The 19,692-nt window shown below is 37.2% G+C and overlaps 2 protein-coding genes across 5 annotated transcripts in view; one reads left to right on the top strand and one right to left on the bottom strand.

Annotated features, from left to right (window-relative positions):
• Window positions 1-13,543, top strand: part of NDUFAF7 (NADH:ubiquinone oxidoreductase complex assembly factor 7) — a 28,656-nt gene extending 15,113 nt beyond the window's left edge. For both annotated transcript variants that reach the window (XR_005033794.2, XR_005033793.2), the window contains one exon: window positions 11,962-13,543. The gene's annotated coding sequence lies outside the window, so the exon portion shown is untranslated. The remainder of the gene's footprint in view (window positions 1-11,961) is intronic.
• PRKD3 (protein kinase D3) overlaps window positions 9,617-19,692 on the bottom strand; it is an 82,487-nt gene continuing 72,411 nt past the window's right edge. For 2 of the 3 annotated variants that reach the window (XM_036931583.2, XM_036931584.2), the window contains exons 15-19: window positions 18,096-18,257; window positions 17,758-17,856; window positions 15,158-15,425; window positions 13,051-13,136; window positions 9,617-12,223 (exon numbers count right to left, since the gene is read on the bottom strand). In XM_036931583.2, the coding sequence (XP_036787478.2) occupies window positions 12,050-12,223; window positions 13,051-13,136; window positions 15,158-15,425; window positions 17,758-17,856; window positions 18,096-18,257 (789 nt within the window). In that variant the 3' untranslated portion in view covers window positions 9,617-12,049. The remainder of the gene's footprint in view (window positions 12,224-13,050; window positions 13,137-15,157; window positions 15,426-17,757; window positions 17,857-18,095; window positions 18,258-19,692) is intronic. The other variant, XR_005033791.2, reaches the window with a different exon arrangement.

Genomic DNA, 19,692 nt, shown 5'->3' with positions numbered 1-19,692 from the left:
AATTGCACAGGCAAATAAGTATCACTCTGGTTTGACATGAGGAGGAATAAGGGTGTTGGCTGATGTGTAGTTTTCTGCATCTTCTAGAAGACGGTGAAAACAGGACTAGTTAATAGTACTGTAACTAGGAATATGAGTTGTAGGATGTATTTGACTGTAATATGGGTGAAATGGGTTTTTATCTGTATTAGATGTGATTCCTGTTGGGTTATTAGACCCTATTTCATCGGCAAATACTAAATGGCAGTTACTAGAGCTGAGATGATAAATGGATCAAATGGAAGGTGAAGGTTAGGTGAGGGTACCTTTATGAAATTTATTCCACTAGGTTAGTGCTGATGTAGCGGATGGCTGAGATTTGTGATGGCTGCTGTACCCCAAGGATATTTGGCCTCATGGTATATAGCATATAAAAGTTGTGGCTATTGCTGTAAATAAAATTCCAGTGTTTCATGTTTCTAAGAAGGTATAAAGTTCATAGTATGTGAATAAATAGGCAGATTAAAAAACATACAAACATGAGCTTTTGGCATGCAAATAATGGATGATTCATCCATAATTTTGATCTTGGCAAATGTGGGTTATCGGTGAAAATGTGGTTATTATGTCTGATGTGTAGTGTATAGCTAGGAATCCTGTTAGAATTTGTAAGATCAAGCATACTCTTGGGAACCAGAGTCATCATGATGATTTGGTGAGGCTGATGAGTCAATGAATGAATGGTTAATCTTATTTAGTGGGTGGGATTTTCAGATGTTAGTCATTAATGTTCTTATAGGTTTTTCATGTTAGATTCTATGTGAGAATAATGACATGTTCATTTAAAGTATTCTTTGTGGTTAGTTCTGTAGGTTTTTCTTCAAAATCTTCATCTACTTATGGTTAAGTGTTGATTGTGAGTGGTGGAATTGGTATTTTAATGAATTTTAGCTGGTGTTTTTTAGGTTTAATAGTTTTCAAAATTTTGGAGGTGTGCTGGTTTTTGGCTATACAATAGCTATGGCTACTGAACAATATCCTGAGGTTTCAGTATCTTGTCTTAGGGATGTTCCTTTCTGGGTTGTTGATAGAGGTTATAATGGTTTTATACGTGTTGAAAAATGATGAGGTGAAGTTGTGTTCAAGTTTAATGGATTAGGAGATAGGGTAATTAATGATACTGGAGAGTCTGGACTTTTCAGCGAGGACGCTATAGAGATTGCTGCATTGGCTGGTAGTTGTAACCAACTGATCTTTATTAGGTATTCTGGCTATTGTGGAAGTTACTCATGGAGATTTAAGGATAAACTTAATAAGATTAGTGTGCAAAGGAGATTTAAGGATAAACTTAATAAGATTAGTGTGCAAAATGTTTTATATTTATGATTCTATTATAGTTATTTAAAGAAATGCTTATAAAGAAATATTTATAATTTCATAGAAGTTAATTTGTTAGTGCAGACTGTTTTCTGTTCTGTGCTATTCATTTGTATATAAAACAGAAAGAGGGGGAGGAGCCAAGATGGCGGCATGAGTAGCGCAGCAGAAATCTCCTCCCAAAACCATATATATTTTTGAAAATACAACAAATACAACTATACATAAAAGAGAGACCAGAGGATACAGTACAACAGCCAGGCTACATCTACATCTGCAAGAACACAGCATCTCATGAAGGGGGTAAGATACAAAGCCATGACCTGGTGGGACCCAAGGGCTCCCCGACCCAAGCTCACTGGCAGGAGGAAAAGAGTCAGACTGGGGAGAGAGAGGAAGAACAGGACTGCTAAATCACCAGCCGTAGTAATCCACTCCGGGAGCACAGACACACATTGCATGGTGTGCTCGATATTAGGGAAACGGAAAAGTAAAATCTGTCCCTGCAGCCGGCTCCCCTGGGACAAAAAAAAACCGTGTGTTTTTTGAAAGTCTTAAAGGGACAGGGGCTTCACAGCTGGATGGAATCGTCCCGGCACACTCAGCCCAGCAGGCAGGGAGTCCTAAGGAGCTTTGGGTGTCCCAGCCCCTGGGGAGGCAGCGCAGCTCTGAAGCCCCTCACGGCGATAAACAGCCTGCTGTTCAATCCCCCCAGAGCAGCGCGACCACAGTGGTGGAACAGCCTGAGAGCGGCTGCACCCACACCAACTGCCCAGTCTCCTCCCAGTGTGCAGCTGCCCGGGCCAGACCCAGGGGCTGCTGCCGGTGCATGGCTGCCCAGCACAGGCAAAGGAAGCTGGGGCAGGGCACAAAGGGGTGCTGTTTCGCAGGAGAATACAGCCAGCGCGCCTGCCACTCCCCACAGGGCTCTGGGCTACCCCGAGGGCTGCTCCTGGTGTGTGGGTAACCGACACAGGTAGTGGAGAGGGGCAGGGCAACCAGCAAGCAGGAAGGGACTCTGTCCACCAAGCTGACACATGCACCACCTGCCTACGACTACCTCTATTGCTATGAAAAGGCAGAAGAATTTGGCCCAGTCCAGAATTACCCAAACCCCCGAGAGAGGGCCTGGGGAGACAGATATAACCAATCTTCCTGAAAAATAATTCAAAATAAAGGTCATAAGCATACTGATGGACCTGCAGAGAAATATGTGAGAGCTAAAGGATCAAGTTAGGAGGGAGAATACAGAAATAAAACAATCTCTGGAAGGACTTAAGAGCAGACTGGATGAGGTGCAAGAGACCGTAATGGAATAGAAATCAGAGAACAGGAATACAGAGAAGCTGAGGCAGAGAGAGAGAAAAGGATCTCCAGGAATGAAAGAATATTTAGAGAACTGTGTGACCAATCCAAATGGAACAATATTCTCATTATAGGGATACCAGAAGAAGAAAGAGAGACAAAAAGGGATAGAAAGTGTCTTTGAAGAAATAATTGCTGAAAACTTCCCCAAACTGGGGGAGGAAATAGTCTCTCAGACCATGGAGGCCCACAGATCTCCCACCACAAGGGACCCAAGAAGGACAAGATCAAGACATATAATAATTAAATGGCAAGATCAAAGACAAGGACAGACTATTAAAGGTAGACAGAGAGAGAAAAAAGGTCACCTACAAAGGAAAACCCATCAGCCTATCATCAGACTTCTCAGCAGAAACCTTACAGGCCAGAAGAAAACGGCATGATATATTTAATGCAATGAAACAGAGGGGCCTCGAACCAAGACTACTGTATCTAGCACGATTATCATTTAAATATGAAGGAGGGATTAAACAATTCCCAGACAAGCAAAAGTTGAGGAAATTTGCGTCCCACAAACCACCTCTACAGGATATTTTAAAGGGACTGCTCTAGATGGAAGCACTCCTAAGGCTAAATAGATGTCACCAGATAAAATAAAATCACACCAAAGAAAGCAGACCAACCAAATAGTAACTAAAGGCAAAAAATAAAATATTCACAAAGCAGTCAAACGAAACACAAAAGAGTACAGAATAAAACACCTAACATATAAAGAATGGAGGAGGAGGAATAAGAAGGGAGAAAAATAAAGAATCATCAGACTGTGTTTGTGATAGCTTAATAAGCGAGTTAAGTTAGACAGTTAGATAGTAAAGAAGCTACCCTTGAACCTTTGGTAACCATGAATCTAAAGCCTGCAATGGCAATAAGTACATATCTTTCAATAATCACCCTAAATGTAAATGGACTGCATGCACCAATCAAAAGACACAGAGTGAAAGAATGGATAAAAAAGCAAGACCCATCTATATGCTGCTTACAAAAGACTCATTTCAAACCCAAAGACATACACAGACTAAAAGTCAAGGGATAGAAAAAGATATTTCATGCAAACAATAGGGAGAAAAAAGCAGGTGTTGCAGTACTTGTACCAGACAAAATAGACTTCAAAACAAAGAAAGTAACAATAGATAAAGAAGGACATTACATAATATAAAGGGGTCAGTCCAACAAGAGGACATAACCATTATGAATATATATGCACCCAACACAGGAGCACCAACATATGTGAAACAAATACTAACAGAATTAAAGGATGAAATAGAATGCAATGCATTTATTTTAGGAGACTTCAACACACCACTCACTCCAAAGGACAGATCCACCAGACAGAAAATAAGAAGGACACAGAGGCACTGAACAACACACTAGAACAGATGGACCTAACAGATATCTACAGAACCCTACACACAAAAGCAGCAGGATACATTCTTCTCAAGTGCACATGGAACATTTTCCAGAATAGACCACATACTAGGCCACCTCTAAAAGAACCTCAGTAAATTAAAAAAGACTGAAATTCTACCAATCAACTTCTCAGACCACAAAGGTATAAAATTAGAAATAAATTGTACAAAGAAAACAAAAAGGCTCACAAACACATGGAGGCTTAACAACATGCTCCTAAATAATCAATGGATCAATGACCAAATTAAAATAGAGATCAAGCAATATATGGACACAAATGACAACAACAGCACAAAGCCCCAACTTCTGTGGGATGCAGCGAAGGCAGTTCTAGGAGGAAAGTATATAGCAATCTAGGCCTATTTAAAGAAGAACAGTCCTAAATGAATGGTCTAAAGTCACAATTATTGAAATTGGATAAAGAAGAACAAATGAGGCCCAAAGAAGAAGGAGGGATATAATAAAGATCAGAGAAGAAATAAATAAAATTGAGAAGAATAAAACAATAGAATAAATCAATGAAACTAAGAGCTGGTTCTTTGAGAAAATAAACAAAATAGAGAAGCCCTTAGCCAGACTTAAGAGAAAAAGAGAATCTACACACGTCAACAGAATCAGAAATGAGAAAGGAAAAATCATGACGGACCCCACAGAAATACAAGTAATTATTAGAGACTACTATGAAAACCTATATGCTAAGAAGCTGGAAAACCTAGAAGAAATGGACAACTTCCTAGAAAAATACAACCTTCCAAGACTGACCAAGGAAGAAACACAAATCTAAACAAACCAATTACCAGCAAACAAATTGAATCGGTAATCAAAAAACTACCCAAGAACAAAACCCCTGGATCAGATGGATTCACTGCTGAATTTTATCAGACGTACACAGAAGACATAATACCCATTCTTCTTAAAGTTTTACAAAAAATAGAAGAACAGGGAATAGTTCCAAACTCATTCTATGAAGCCAGCATCACTCTAATACCAAAACCAGGCAAGGACCCCACCAAAAAAGAAAATTACAGACCAATATCCCTGATGAACGTAGATGCAAAAATACTCAACAAAATCTTAGCAAACTGAATTCAAAAATACATCAGGAGGATCATACACCATGACCAAGTGAGATTCATCACAGGGATGCAAGGATGGTACAACATTCGAAATTCCCTCAACATCATCCACCACATCAACAAAAAAAAGGACAAAAAACACATACATAATCATCTCCATAGACGCTGAAAAAGCATTCAACAAAATTCAACATCCATTCATGATAAAAACTCTCAACAAAATGGGTATAGAGGGCAAGTACCTCAACATAATAAAGGCCATATATGATAAACGCACAGCCAACATCATACTGAACAGCGAGAAGCTGAAAGCTTTTCCTCTAAGATTGGGAACACAACAGGGATGCCCACTGTCCCCACTGTTATTCAACATAGTACTGGAGGTCCTAGCCACGGCAATCAGACAGAACAAAGAAATACAAAGCATCCATGTTGGTAAAGAAGAAGTTAAACTGTCACTATTTGCAGATGACATGATACTGTATATAAAAAACCCTAAAGACACCACTCCAGAACTACTAGAATATCTGAATTGAGCAAAGTTGCAGGATACAAAATTAATACACAGATATCTGTTGCTTTCCTATACACTAATGAACTAGCAGAAAGAGAAATCAGGAAAACAATTCCATTCACAATTGCATCAAGAAGAATAAAATACTTAGGAATAAAACAAATCAATGAAGTGAAAGACCTATACCCTGAAAACTACAAGACACTCTTAAGAGAAATTAAAGAGGACACTAACAAATGGAAACTCATCCCATGCTCTTGGCTAGGAAGAATTATTATTGTCAAAATGACCATCCTGCCTAAAGCAATCTACAGATTCAATGCAATCCCTATCAAAAATACCAATAGCATTCTTCAATGAACTGGAACAAATAGATTTAAAATTCAAATGGAACCACAAAAGACCCCGAATATCCAAAGCAATCCTTAGAAGGAAGAATAAAGCTGGGGAGATCTTGCTTCCCAACTTCAAGCTCTACTACACAGCCACAGTAATTAATATATTTTGGTACTGGCACAAGAACAGACCTACAGACCAGTGTAACAGAATAGAGAGTCCAGATATTAACCCAAATATATATGGTCAATTAATATACGATAAAGGAGCCATGGACATACAATGGGGAAATGACAGCCTCTTCAACAGTTGGTGTTGGCAAAACTGGACAGCTACACGTAAAAGAATGAAACTGGATCATTGTGTAACCCCACACACAAAAGTAAATTTGAAATGGATCAAAGACCTGACTGTAAGTCATGAAACCATAAGACTCTTAGAAAAAAACGTAGGCAGAAATATCTTAAGACATAAACATGAGCAACTTCTTCATGAACATTATCTCCCTGGGCAAGGGAAACAAAAGCAAAAATGAACAAGAGGGACTATATCAAGCTGAAAATCTTCTGCACAGCAAATGACACCATTAGTATAACAAAAAGGCATCCTACAGTATGGGAGAATATATTCATAAATGACAGATCCGATAAAAGGTTGACATCCAAAATATATAAAGAGCTCACACACCTCAACAAACAAAAAGCAAGTAATCCAATTAAAAAATGGTCAGAGGAGCTGAACAGACAGTTCTCCAAAGAAGAAATTCAGATGGCCAACAGACACATGAAAAGATACTCCACAATGCTAGTCATCAGAGAAATGCAAATTAAAACCACAATGAGATATCACCTCTCACCAGTAAGGACTGCCACCATCCAAAAGACAAACAACAACAAATGTTGGCGAGGTTGTGGAGAAAGGGGAACCATCCTACACTGCTGGTGGGAATGTCAATTAGTTCAACCATTGTGGAAAGCAGTATGCAGGTTCCTCAACTCAAACCATTTGACCCAGGAATTCCACTCCTAGGAATTTACCCTAAGAATGCAGCAGCCCAGTTTGACAAAGACATATGCACCCCTATGTTTATCGCAGCACTATTTACAATAGCCAAGTAATGGAAGCAACGTAAGTGTCCATCAGTAGATGAATGGATAAAGATGTGGTGCATATACACAATGGAATATTATTCAGCCATAAGAAGGAAACAAATTTGCAACATGGGTGGAGCTAGAGGGTATTATGCTCAGTGAAATAAGCCAGGTGGAGAAAGACAAGTACCAAATGATTTCACTCATCTGTGGAGTTTGAGAATAAAGAAAAAAACTGAAGGATCAAAACAGCAGCAGACTCACAGTACCCAAGAATGGACCAACAGTTAGCAAAGGGAAAGGGACTGGAGAGAATGGGTGGGAAGGGAGGGATAAAAGGGGGGGGAAGAAAGAGGGCATTATGATTAGCATGTATAATGTGGGGGGAGCACATGGGGAGGGTTGTACAACACAGAGAATACAAGTAGTGTTTCTACAGCATCTTTCTATGCTGATGGATAGTGACTGCAATGGGGTATGTGGAGGGGGACTTGGTGATGGGGGGAGTCTAGTAAACATAATGTTCCTCATGTAATTGTAGATTAATTATACCAAAAAATAATGCTGCACATCGTTAATCGCCCGATAAATGCAAATTAAAACCACAATGATATATCACCTCACACCAGTCAGGATGGCCAGCATCCAAAAGACAGACAACAGCAAATGTTGACGAGGATGTGGAAAAGGGAATCCTCCTACACTGTTGGTGGGAATGTAAATTAGTGCAACCACTGTGGGAAGCAGTATGGAGGTTCCTCAAAAACTCAACAATAGAAATACCATTTTACCTAGGAATTCCACTCCTAGGAATTTACCCTAAGAATGCAGGAACCCAGTTTGAAAAAGACATATGCACCCCTATGTTTATCACAGCAGTATTTACAGTACAAAAGAAATGGAAGCAATGTAAGTGTCCATCAGTAGATGAATGGATAAAGAAGATGTGGTACATGTATACAATGGAATATTATTTAGCCATAAGAAGAAAATAAATCCTACCATTTGCAACAACATGGATGGAACTAGAAGGTATTATGCTCAGTGTAATAAGCCAGGCAGAGAAAGAAAAGTATCTAATGATTTCACTCACCTGTGGAGTATTAGAACAGAAAAAACTGAAGGAACAAGACAGAAGCAGCCTCCCTGAACTCAAAAATGGACTAACAGTTACCAAAGGGAAAGTGACTGTGGAGGATGGGTGGGAAGGGAGGGATACGGGGGGAAATGGGGCATTATGATTAGCACACATAATGTAGTGGGGGCACGGGGAAGGCAGTATGACACAAAGAACAGTAGTGATTCTACAGCATATTAACTAGGCTGATGGACAGTGACTCGTATGAGGTATGTGGTGGGTACTTGATAATGGGGGGAGTCTAGTAACCATAATGTTGCTCATGTAACTGTTTAGTACTGACACCAAATAAAAAGAAACAGACAGTAAAAAAAAAAAAACTGAAAGAATGCACAATAATTACTATTAAATATCCCAATCTGGAGGTGAGTTTGAGAGTGGTGGGAAGAAACTTATTTATTCTCTTTGGCACTTGAATGTTTAACCATATGCTTCTGTGAATTTTGTAATTAAAGACAAATTTTAAAATATTAAACATCACAGTAAACCAGTAAACCTAATAACATGTAGTAAACTACCTAGGAAGAGTAACTTTCTAATTTGAGCTAATTCTCCCTTATATCAAGTTTCCTGTAAGTTCTCATTTTTTGGTTCACAGAACTTCTTTGTTAATAACAGACACATGGACTTTCTGAAGAATTGTCTTATTAGCAACACAAATTAAAGAATATTAACCCTGTGTCTTGAGCTTATTTATAGCTTAACTGTTTAGGAAGCTCTCTGGCAGAGTGATAAACTCACTTTTTATTGCTTCTTTGACTTAGTACTGAGAACAGGGCTAGCATTTTGTATCTCACTCTAAAGGAAGAGGGAAGCTTGTTTATCAGAGGCTGCCCAACCTTTGGCCATTCCTAGACATCCTTATTCTATTTCTGCATTTATTTTCTTTTTTCAAAGACTTGATTGGGAGAATTTCTGGATGATGAAAGTGCCCTAATTACTTGGTAGTTTTCATAATTATGGGGGAGGAGGCAGGCAATGCCTTATTTCTTAAAACCTAGAAAATTGACTTTGAATGACTTAAGTCATCTGGCAGTTACAATAGTTGAGTATTTGATGGTAGTGTCTGAAAGTATTTAAATGTTTATTCCCAGAAATAAGACCTCCCGATAATTACCTAAAATTTCATATAAAATTATAATAATGAGTTGTTTTTTATTTTAGGCAGTTAAAAAAAACCAGTGTTCTTAAATATAGCATTAGTTTCATTTACAAATACTATTTCCAAAATAGTTCTCTTAACCAAAGTCTGGGAAAATAGCACAGCAAATAAAATTTTCTTTGGATACCTCTACTGGAGATGGGCTCAGGTTTTCATATGGAAAAGTTATAGTGATATGGAAATACATTTTATTATCAAGCTTCTATGAGAATATTTACAAAAAGTGGGATGTAACAAAAAAATATAAAAATGTACTGAACAGTGTCATTACAGACTTCTTTGTACATTATCAAATGTTTCTAACAGTTATTTCTTATACAAATACAACTTCAAGACAAAAAAAGGTTATACAGGTTGTACAGTTATCTGGAGTAACTCAACTCCAAATTACCTGACAGTGCCTTTACAAATTTCTTTAGAGAAGTTCTTGGGTATTCAACAACAAAAACAGAGTGCAATTAATTTCATGGCTTGTAAAGTTTGATTATGTAAGTATAGCAAACATCATTCCAGTTAATTTTTACCATATGCAGCAAAACCACCACAGGGTGCTTAGTGACTCAAAATTACTCCATTTTAGCACAATGATATAAAGACTTACTTTGGAGAAGTTCGGGGAAGTTGTCCTCTATCACAGGGAAAATAAATTTCTAAAAGGTTTTACAAAATTAATTTGGTTTAATTTTTAAAACTCCTGTATGAGAATGAAATCATAGGCATTGTGGAAAGTCTGGAAATATTTATGGGTAGGCAGTCCAACAAAATGGTTAGGAGGGGTAAGATGGACTCCAGAGCCATGCTGCCTGCATCCAGATCCACATACTGTGTGACCTTCAGCAGCTGGTTACATAATCCCCTCTGCCTCAGTTTCCTTATCTACGAGATGGGGTTCATAATGTACTTACCCCATGGTTGATATGAGAAAAAGCTAAACATGTAAAGAGCTCAGGCCATAGTAGGACTACATGTTTGCCTCTACTCTCTCAAGGATATGTTTAGTCCTGGATAATGAGTAGCTTTAGAGATCTGTAAAGGCCCCCTCAGTCTAATATTAGTCTTTGTATTCAAGAACATTCTTCTCCTTTGATAACAATACTGCCCATGGAATTTTAGGTAATACTTTCCATAGGTTTTAGTTTATTGCATTTGTTCAAAAATACCTTCATAACACTATAAGGAAGGTAGACGCAAGAATTTCAATCTTCATTTTATAGATTAAAGAACTCAAGACTCAGGACTGTCACCTGTTCAGGCCAACACGGTAAGGAACGGGAGCCAAGACTTAAAACCAGACTTTCTGACTCCAAATCATTTGCTCTTTTTTGGAGGAAAAAAATAGTTTACAATGATTACTGAGGAATGAAGAAACAAAAGCCACTAGAGTTTTTATAAGTGGATGGTCGCAGATCTTAGACTTTTTTGGATGAAAACTATTAGTAACTCTTTAAAAGCTATGAAAAAGTTCAAACTCTTAAATATTGTATCTCAGTAGAAAAAAAAATTCTTCAGCTGGCTGCTGAAGCTGAAAAAAAAAACCCAACTTATTCTTTCATTTGCTCTGCTAATAATATAGCCTCATCCTGATAAACTGTTTCATGTTACATCCCACCTATTCCCCCAGACTGCTTAAAATGACTTAAAATCACTGCAGATATCTGCAAAGCCTTCCAATAAGCTAAAAGAAGAAAAAAAGGATACTCTTTGCATTCTTTCCTGTAGCATTAGCTGACTGTGCACTGCCCTTTTAGGATATATTTTTCTTCAAAGTATTCAACTCTATGTGTAATTAAAGTTTAGGTCTATACCCACTGAATGTTAGGATCCAACTATGGCATCACAGTGGTGTCAGTGGGAAGGTATTAGTAGCAGAGTTGAGCTATGAGCAGATACGTATAAATAACAACACAGCACTTAGACTAGCAGGGTCCTACTCCTTGTTTTGTAACATCAGTGTTCCCAATTATTCCTTGGAGGCTATTGCAATATACTCACAAGAGTTGATAACTTAATTTTTACGTTGTAGAGAGCATATATAGAATTTCAGTTCCAAAAATGTTGGGATCATTGACTGGCCTTTAAAAAATGAAGGTAAAACAGTTCAGCACTCTTTTTCTAGAGATCTAGGAAAACCCTTCAATGCCTCTATGGTTAAACAAAAAAAGACCTCATAGGAAATTGCATGCTTATAGCCTCTCAGTTATCTCTTAAATGCAAACCTGTTTAGTAACCAACCTTACAACTCTTGTATGATTGGGTCAGGTCTTTTCCTTCTTTTTTAAAAAAAGTAATGTAATAGGAAAGAAGATAAATTAAGTGCCACTACTGTACTAAAGTGAAAGATTAGGAAAAAATACAGAAACCAACTATTACTTATGTTATAAAAATTTATGAAAAGCTTCATCCTGGTTCCATTATGTGTTATTACTCAGTTTCCCCTCTTGTACCAACTCACTATGAACTACAGTATTGGTGTCACTGATTCCTTATCTATTTCCTCATGTCTTGCAACCTTGCAGATGGCAACCTATAAAGAACAACAGTTGTACAACAAAATATCAGTCCATAAAATGAAGTCCTTCCTTATGGAAGTTAGTTCACTGATCATTAAGGATCTTCCTCCATATCGTCTGGATTGGGAGCCATAATGAAGTGCTTTGGATATACAAGGTTGTGTGTGTATGCATGTATTTCCCACCGGGCATCGTCACTTTCATGTGTGATGTAACGTTCGCCAATGCGTGTTTCAAATTCTCTAAGGTCAAGCCAAGTCTGATAGTCCTAGAAAAAATGCAGTGATTATGAACCACAAAGGAAACAAAATACAGTCAACCTTTTTTTTTTGCTTAACATCCTAGTCATAACCAACAACCCCTACTCATCAGTACTTGCTATACAATAAGCTCCATTTGTAATATTTTTAAATTAGCAGTGTTAAAGATAAATACTTTTTCAAATTCAGAGTCTCTGAACAAAGTAACTAGTTTCTAAATTTTTTTAAAAAATTGCTTCAGGCTTCTGAGGTGGTTAATCACCAAAACATTTTATTCTGTCCCCAAAACGGGAAAGTGCTTACAGTCTATTATCAGGATAATTAAATAATAGTGGAGACTATGATTGCATTTGCTTTGATGTTAATTCTACTCTGCACTCCCTTTAAAATAGTTCTAAAGCTCCTCTTTATTCTGAAGTTAGGGGCATCTTTTGACAAATCTGTGCAATAGCTTTTGGCTAAGGCAAACATTTTAATTGGCATTTCTGATCACTTCAGTGCAAATACAAATTTTTTAGTGGACTTTTTAAAAGTTAGATATATTTGACAAAATAAGTCATGCTTATCTTACAGAAAGATGAGATGAAGCAAAAGGCCCTATAAAAGGCTATATTATTGCTTTCAATTTATGGGAGTTGAACTGCCTATCAGTTTGGCATTTGAGTGGTATACTGCAAAACTTCCAGAGATTCAGCTGCAGCACAAATTAGTCACTGCAGAACACGTACATTATTCTAAGATGTATAGAGTCTGTTGACCATAGAGAGTGGTTTCTTTAGGTAAGACAAATCACAATGAAATGCACAAATGAGGATCACCAGAGACTTTTTTTTACCTGTAGCCAGGGATGACTAAGAGACTTGTCCACACTGTAACGTTTTCTCATCTTCACTTGAAGTAGATTGTTTATCAAATCTATTGCTAAGGGACAAGACAAAATTAGGTACATGCATTTGGGTGTGTGGAGCACCTCAAACCTGTGACTATCAGGAAGGCAGTTCAATCCATGTAAACACAGGGTTGAGGATTTTTGCTTCTCAAAGACATGGTCTTTAATGATCCATAAATACTTACTGTAGTGTACCTATTTTATTAAGTGTACCTGTTTTACTGGGGAGGCAGTACAGAGTAAAGTGTAGATTCTGGAGCCCCGTGCCTGGGCTTAAGTTATTCTGCCACTTTGTGTGCTATGGGGTGAGTTAGTAAACCATACTGTGCCTTAGTTTCCTCATCTGTAAAATGGGGTTGAGAGGATGAAACAAGTATTACATGTGAAGGGCATGGAGGAGCTAAGTGCTAAGTAAGAATAAACTACTACTTTAAGATGAGTAAGACAGACTCTGATTACAGACTGATGTTTTTCTTTTCTCTCCCTCCAATGACACTGTATTGTTCTATAGTCCCTGACTTGGTCTGGATTAAGTAGTCAAAGCCATTATACCTTGCCTCTACAGACGTGGTTAGATAGAGCTTATTACCAAAAGTTTATTTCAATAGGTTTTAGCAAATAAGTTCATAGTGTTTTGGTCTATGTGATGAGATCTTGGCACACATATTTTACCCATTTATTTGAAAATAAATAAGATATGGACCAACTACATACTGACAATAACCCTATATATACATTTGAAATATTGATGCTGAGGCCTGCACCCAGTGATGAGTCAAATGAAAGAGTTCCGTTACACTAGTTCCACTTCTATATACCACCAAATTAGCAGAGATTTTACATTAAGTATTTTAATTATGAATTTACATGTTCTAAATAGTTCAAACTTTTATCCTCCATTACTTAAACAGTGATCAACCTGCTGATGCATCAGAATCATTTGGGGTATTTATTAAAATCCACTTCTGGCTATCATTCCAGTCAGTGAATCTGAGTCCCGGGGATATAGCCATGGGCTCTTCTTTTAAGTGATTCTGATATGAGGTCTGCAGATCATACTGCTCTAGGAGCTCTGAGATGACTTTGGTAACATCCAAAAACCCTCATATATACTTCTTCAATTAGCTCTGTTCATTTACCAAGTAAGCTTGCTACTGTTCTTACACGTTGTTTTCCCAGTGTTCCGAGTTCAACAGACTATACTTTAGGTCTGGTGCTTTGGAAAAAACAAAAACTAAATCCAGGTGGGTGTATTCCCCAACAGCAGTTCTATTAAATTCTATGGGACTCTCTTAAGTGACATACTCTTTTAACTATCAGTCTCAGTAAACAAAAGAGGGCCAACCAAGTAATTCTTGATGGGTATAGAACCAGGCATGAAAATTAATGTGCGAAGTTCTCCAGTAGTGGTCCTAAGGACACCTGAAAACAGGAGACTGTCTACTGAATATAAAGCTCATTATATTTATATCATACATGAAATATATTTATATTATAAAGATAAAAAGAACCTGAACCATTCAGGAGCTTACAGTTGGTTCTGAAGATTAGTAGCCTAAGTTGATTTGTAGATTAGAAGAGGGGTTCAGGGAGGACTTCATAGATGAATCCCAAGTTTAGGGGTCCTTGAAGGACTGGAAGGCGAGGAAGAGCAGTGACTACAGGCAGGGGAAAGACCTAAGCAAACTTGTGCCTCATCACAGAGTGGTTAAAGGGAAGCCAAAATGCTTGGGAGCAGAATGAAGGTAGGTTGATCCACTGAAGATGGGTTTGGCAGCAGTTACTGGGAAGGACCAAAAAGAGAGTTTAATGGGTAGAACAGTTAAACTGATAATCTAGTAGTTTCAAGAAGAGGCAATTGGGGCCTGGATTTGTGCTATGCCTGGGAACTGTAAAGAAGATAGAGAAAAGACAGTGTCAAAAGAAGAGTACCAATCAAAAATTGACAATCAGTTGAATTTGGAAGAGGAATGGGAGATATTGAAAAGAGAAGCCAGAAGAGAAAGGCTGACAGATTTTTAGACAAAACGTCAGAGCTAAAACTTAGTTTTACCTTCACCAGAAATTTCTCTCCATGGATTTGGTGGGTACATAAATGCAGCATTTTGGATTTGGTCATTTATGTCTTCATCTTCATTAAAAGGAAATGTGCCACTAAGGCTCACATAGACTATAACTCCTACTGACCACATATCTAGAGAACGGTTGTAACCTTTGCTCCTGAGAACTTCAGGGGCTAAGTATGCTGGAGTTCCTACCACAGATCTCCTGAATGACTTTTCACCAATGATGCGTGCAAAACCAAAGTCACACAGCTTCACCTGGAAGTGAAAGGATAATGTTAACTTTATATTCTCTCTCTATATTAATCTATGTATATATACCTGTCCCAAAATATGATACAGTATCATTTCAACATACCAGCTATACTGATTATGAATGTCAAATGATTGTAGAAAGGCAAATTATAAACTAGCTTTTCCTAAAGACATTTATACATTATAGCCCTGTGATCCATTACTAACATAGCAGTGGATGAAGAGCTCTCCTAGTGCTTATTTTAAAAAAACAACAATAAACTTTTGAATTCTAGTTTCCAGAATGCTAATTAACAGACTGGTGCTGTAAGTGCTCAAAGTCTTTGATGAAAGGGAGAGCACTGATCTTTTATCATTTGGCTTTGAAGGAGATCACTTTTCTGTCACTTGTTATGAGGAATTGTGTTAAATTTTTGAATCCTTAGTGGCCTCATCACTGAGACATTAAAGTACTCAATAAATGTTAGCTGACTGAAAAATAAGTTAACAGTATTTAAAAACTTGCCCTTTATGTTGCATAATCCTAGAATCTGTCTTCCCAAGTATACTATAAATTGACAAGTAAGTGAAATTAAACTGCATTCAGATAGCTGTTAATATGGCCAGGAGAAGAGTAATGCTAGAATGTGCTTGAAAGAACAAGAGTAGCAGTGTTTTCGGTGACTATGGAACAAACCATGCCAGTTAGATATTTAAGTTTGAAAAAAGTTATACAGAATCTGAAGGTAGCCAGTCACTACAATGTCCTTTTGGGAAAAGGGTTCTGGAAGTATGATGAGCTTGGCAGAGCTTGTGACCATTTTCTAGTAGAGGTTTAGACTGTGATAATTAACAGTGCATCCATGCTTAACAAGCAAATGCCAAGTACTTCTGGAGAAAATGCCCAGACTTACAAAATGTCTTCACAAAAAGCATTATGATAAATTGAGAGAGGGCAGATTTGGCTTCTACAAACCAGTTGTATGAATAGTGACTGGAGAGCAAAGACGAAGGTGTATTCGTATGCCACTTGCTATTTCTGGTGTATGGATCCTCATTGTGTGTTTATGATTTTATTACCCCATGTCACCATTGAATTTGGCTACTTCTCTGAGTATTTGGAGAATAGGATTATTGACCATGAAGACATGTGAACTCGTTTATTGTCATATTTCAGCCAACATCTTGACACTTGGTAAAGTAAAGATGACTTTACAGTTTGGTGAATGAATAAAGAAGTGTGTCCAAGGCTAGCACTTAAACAAAAATGACTATCAAGTAAATGACATTATTTTCCCTCTGTTTCTAATGGAGGTCAGAAAGCTGGAGGATTACCTTTATGTGTAGGGGTGTGCATCCTTTGCCCATACTATTTTGAAGATCAAATGAGATAATCATATATGGAAGCACTATTTAAAACATTGTACCAACGATCAGGGAAACCATTTTGACCTCACAATAACGAATCACTTTTAAACACAGGCATTATAAAATAAAAGAATATGATTATTTCCTTAAGTGTAAAAGAGTTGAATAATTTTCAAAAATACATTTTACTTTAAAAGACAATTTGAGTTTTATGTACCAAGTGAAATGTACCTGTTGTCCTTAGTCTAGGCATTTGTCTAATTGTGAATGTTTTAAATTTACATGAACAAGTTTGGCAACAGATATTCTAGCTGATTGGAGGATTCATCAGTGACCATCATGAAACATTCACAGGTACAAACATATATTCCTCAGGGCAGCTTTTCAAATTTTGGGTTATGAGCCATGATTAGGTTATGAAATAACATTGGATCAACACTTTTCATAAAAACACAATTTTAACCATGTAAAAAACAAAATTAGTGCATCACACACAGGACACACACAGTCATGATATCCTCATACATGTGTGAATGCTGTTAGTGATGGGCAATGTAACTCACACATACAGTGTACTCTTAAGAGGAAGAGGAATTGGCTGTCTGCCTCAACCAAAATCTAGTATCTCGCATTTCAGGGTTACCCCTCATTTTTATTTTACAGGTAACTTGTCCTGAGTACCAAGCATCAACCAAGGATGATTCTCCCCACTTCATTCCTATTCCATAGGGACAGGTGAACTGCAAACAGTCTACACATAAGAAGTTACTCCTTACAATTTGGTTAAGTCTAAAATATCTTGATGAAAATAAACTATATAATTAGTAAAACCTGAATTCAAACTATTCAGGTACTTAATCCTTACAGGCAGTTACAGGCTAAAAACTATTTCATAAGATTGTTACGTATTTGGACTGATAGTACTGCCTTTGATTAAGTAGGTACTTAGTAAGACTGCCAGATACTTAAGTTCTGGAGAGTATCTCACCTGAGGAAATGGCTCTGCTGATGCAAGTAGCACATTTTCTGGCTTTAAATCACAGTGCACAATATTCTTAAAGTGTAGATTCCTCAAAGCAACAAGTATCTGTTATTGAAGAAAACAAATTTTTCAATACCCGGAAAAATCACAGTTAAACCCCAGTCTGACCCCTTGAGGTGGTTTAGTAATTTGAAAACTTCACTACAGTTCATCAACATTTAATTAAAAGTGTTATTCTCTTCTTCAAGGTTAACAAGTCCCACAAAATCCTGGTATGTAAAAGCATTGTTATGTAATCCTTTTTGTTTTTAATTATTCTCTAGGTTCAAAAATAGTTAAAATACCTGTGTGACCATGAATTTAGTAATTCGTTCAGGAAGTCGACTTTTCTCACTGGATAGAATCATTTCCAACATATCTCCATGCAGCTTTTCCATTACTACAAAAACTCGTTCTGGGGTTTCAAACATACATTCCAGGTTTACAATCCCAGGGTGGTGCAAATTCTGAAGAGTTGCAGGGTATTTATATGATCAACTTAAGTAAAGAAATAGTTTTACTATGCAAGTATCTTACAGTGTGCTACAATTAATTGTATAGAATACATGCCACAGAAAAAAAAAAAAGCTTAGAAAAATAAATAATAAAAGCAAATAATAAAAACCATCGTAGACTCTGGTTTTCCAAGTTCTGTACTGGAGTGGAGAGTGGATGCAACTGAGGGAACTGTCATTCCCAACTGATGATTTAATTGCCTTTGTTCATTTCTATTTCTTTCCTTCCCTTTTCATCTTTTTTATTTTTCTGACACTAATTTTCTGTTATCCATGAATAGGTACCAATTACCAACCAAAGTTTAGCCAATTACACAGAGCTTTGGCTCTTTTGGGCTCTATTTACGAAGATCTTTACTCAAGAGATGGTTTTGTTTTTAATGTACTTAGTTATCTAAGTCTTGATTCTCATCCTATTATACCTCAATATGGTCTTCCCTCTTTTAGGCTCAGCATCTCTTTACCTCCATCATCCCATGTTTCTTGTTTCTTGAGCACTACTATGTTACCAAGGTTGGAGAAACAAAAAGATGAATGTGGTACTGTTTCTGCTAATAAAGGAATCTATCTTAGTGGGGGGGAGGGGAACCCTCCTGAAAAGCAAATTTGAGAAGTCAGTCATGCTGAAAAATGTTGTCTATTTCTGGACATAAATGTAAATTCTTCACCTGGCCTATGTGAGGTTGAGTTCCATCCCTAAAATGGTTTTTGAGTCTACCATCATCTCTCAGTTTCCACTTGTAACTTAACTGCCTCAATTTTAGTTCACTTTACCTCTCTTGGGACTACTGCAATAGTTCCCACTCCACACTAAATATGAGCAATACTTACCCCATGGAACTGTATGTGTGTATGTATGTTACTCTGTAACCTAATAAATTCCCTGAGACTTTATCTTAGTCATTTTAGCTCAATGTCTCAATCATGGTGTTTTAAAAATGTTTAGAAATAGCAAGTGCAAAATAAATATTAGTTATTAATCAGTTTAAACATTTAATGACATGGTGCTCCAAATAACAAAATAAAAAGTGACACAATTTCATTTAGGTAAATGAAGGTGAAATACTTCACAGTGGAAGGGTGTGGTAATAGCAGTAAGCAGTGCAAGACTCAATGTCATAAATTTGATCAGCTTAGAGTTGGAAGTGTGGCGTTTCCTCTGCTATAGTTGTCTCTTTCTTGAAGTTTCTTTTTTCCCCTGCCTTCCTTTAAAAACACACACAAAAATAGCAGTATGCTCTAATATTCTTTTCCTCTCAGAAAACTTCTATTTGTTTATATGTCCTATTTCCACTGAAGTCTTGTCTTGGTTAAATTATTTTTCATAGGGAGTCATTTCTCCCAGGTTTTCAAATTTATCTGTTAGAGTTGCCCAAGATAGTATCCT

Source organism: Manis pentadactyla, chromosome 2, assembly GCF_030020395.1.
Source record: "Manis pentadactyla isolate mManPen7 chromosome 2, mManPen7.hap1, whole genome shotgun sequence".
In the NCBI taxonomy this organism is placed as follows: Eukaryota; Metazoa; Chordata; class Mammalia; order Pholidota; family Manidae; genus Manis; species Manis pentadactyla.
Note: the sequence above shows the minus strand (reverse complement) of the source record. Positions and strands in the feature narration are given on the sequence as shown.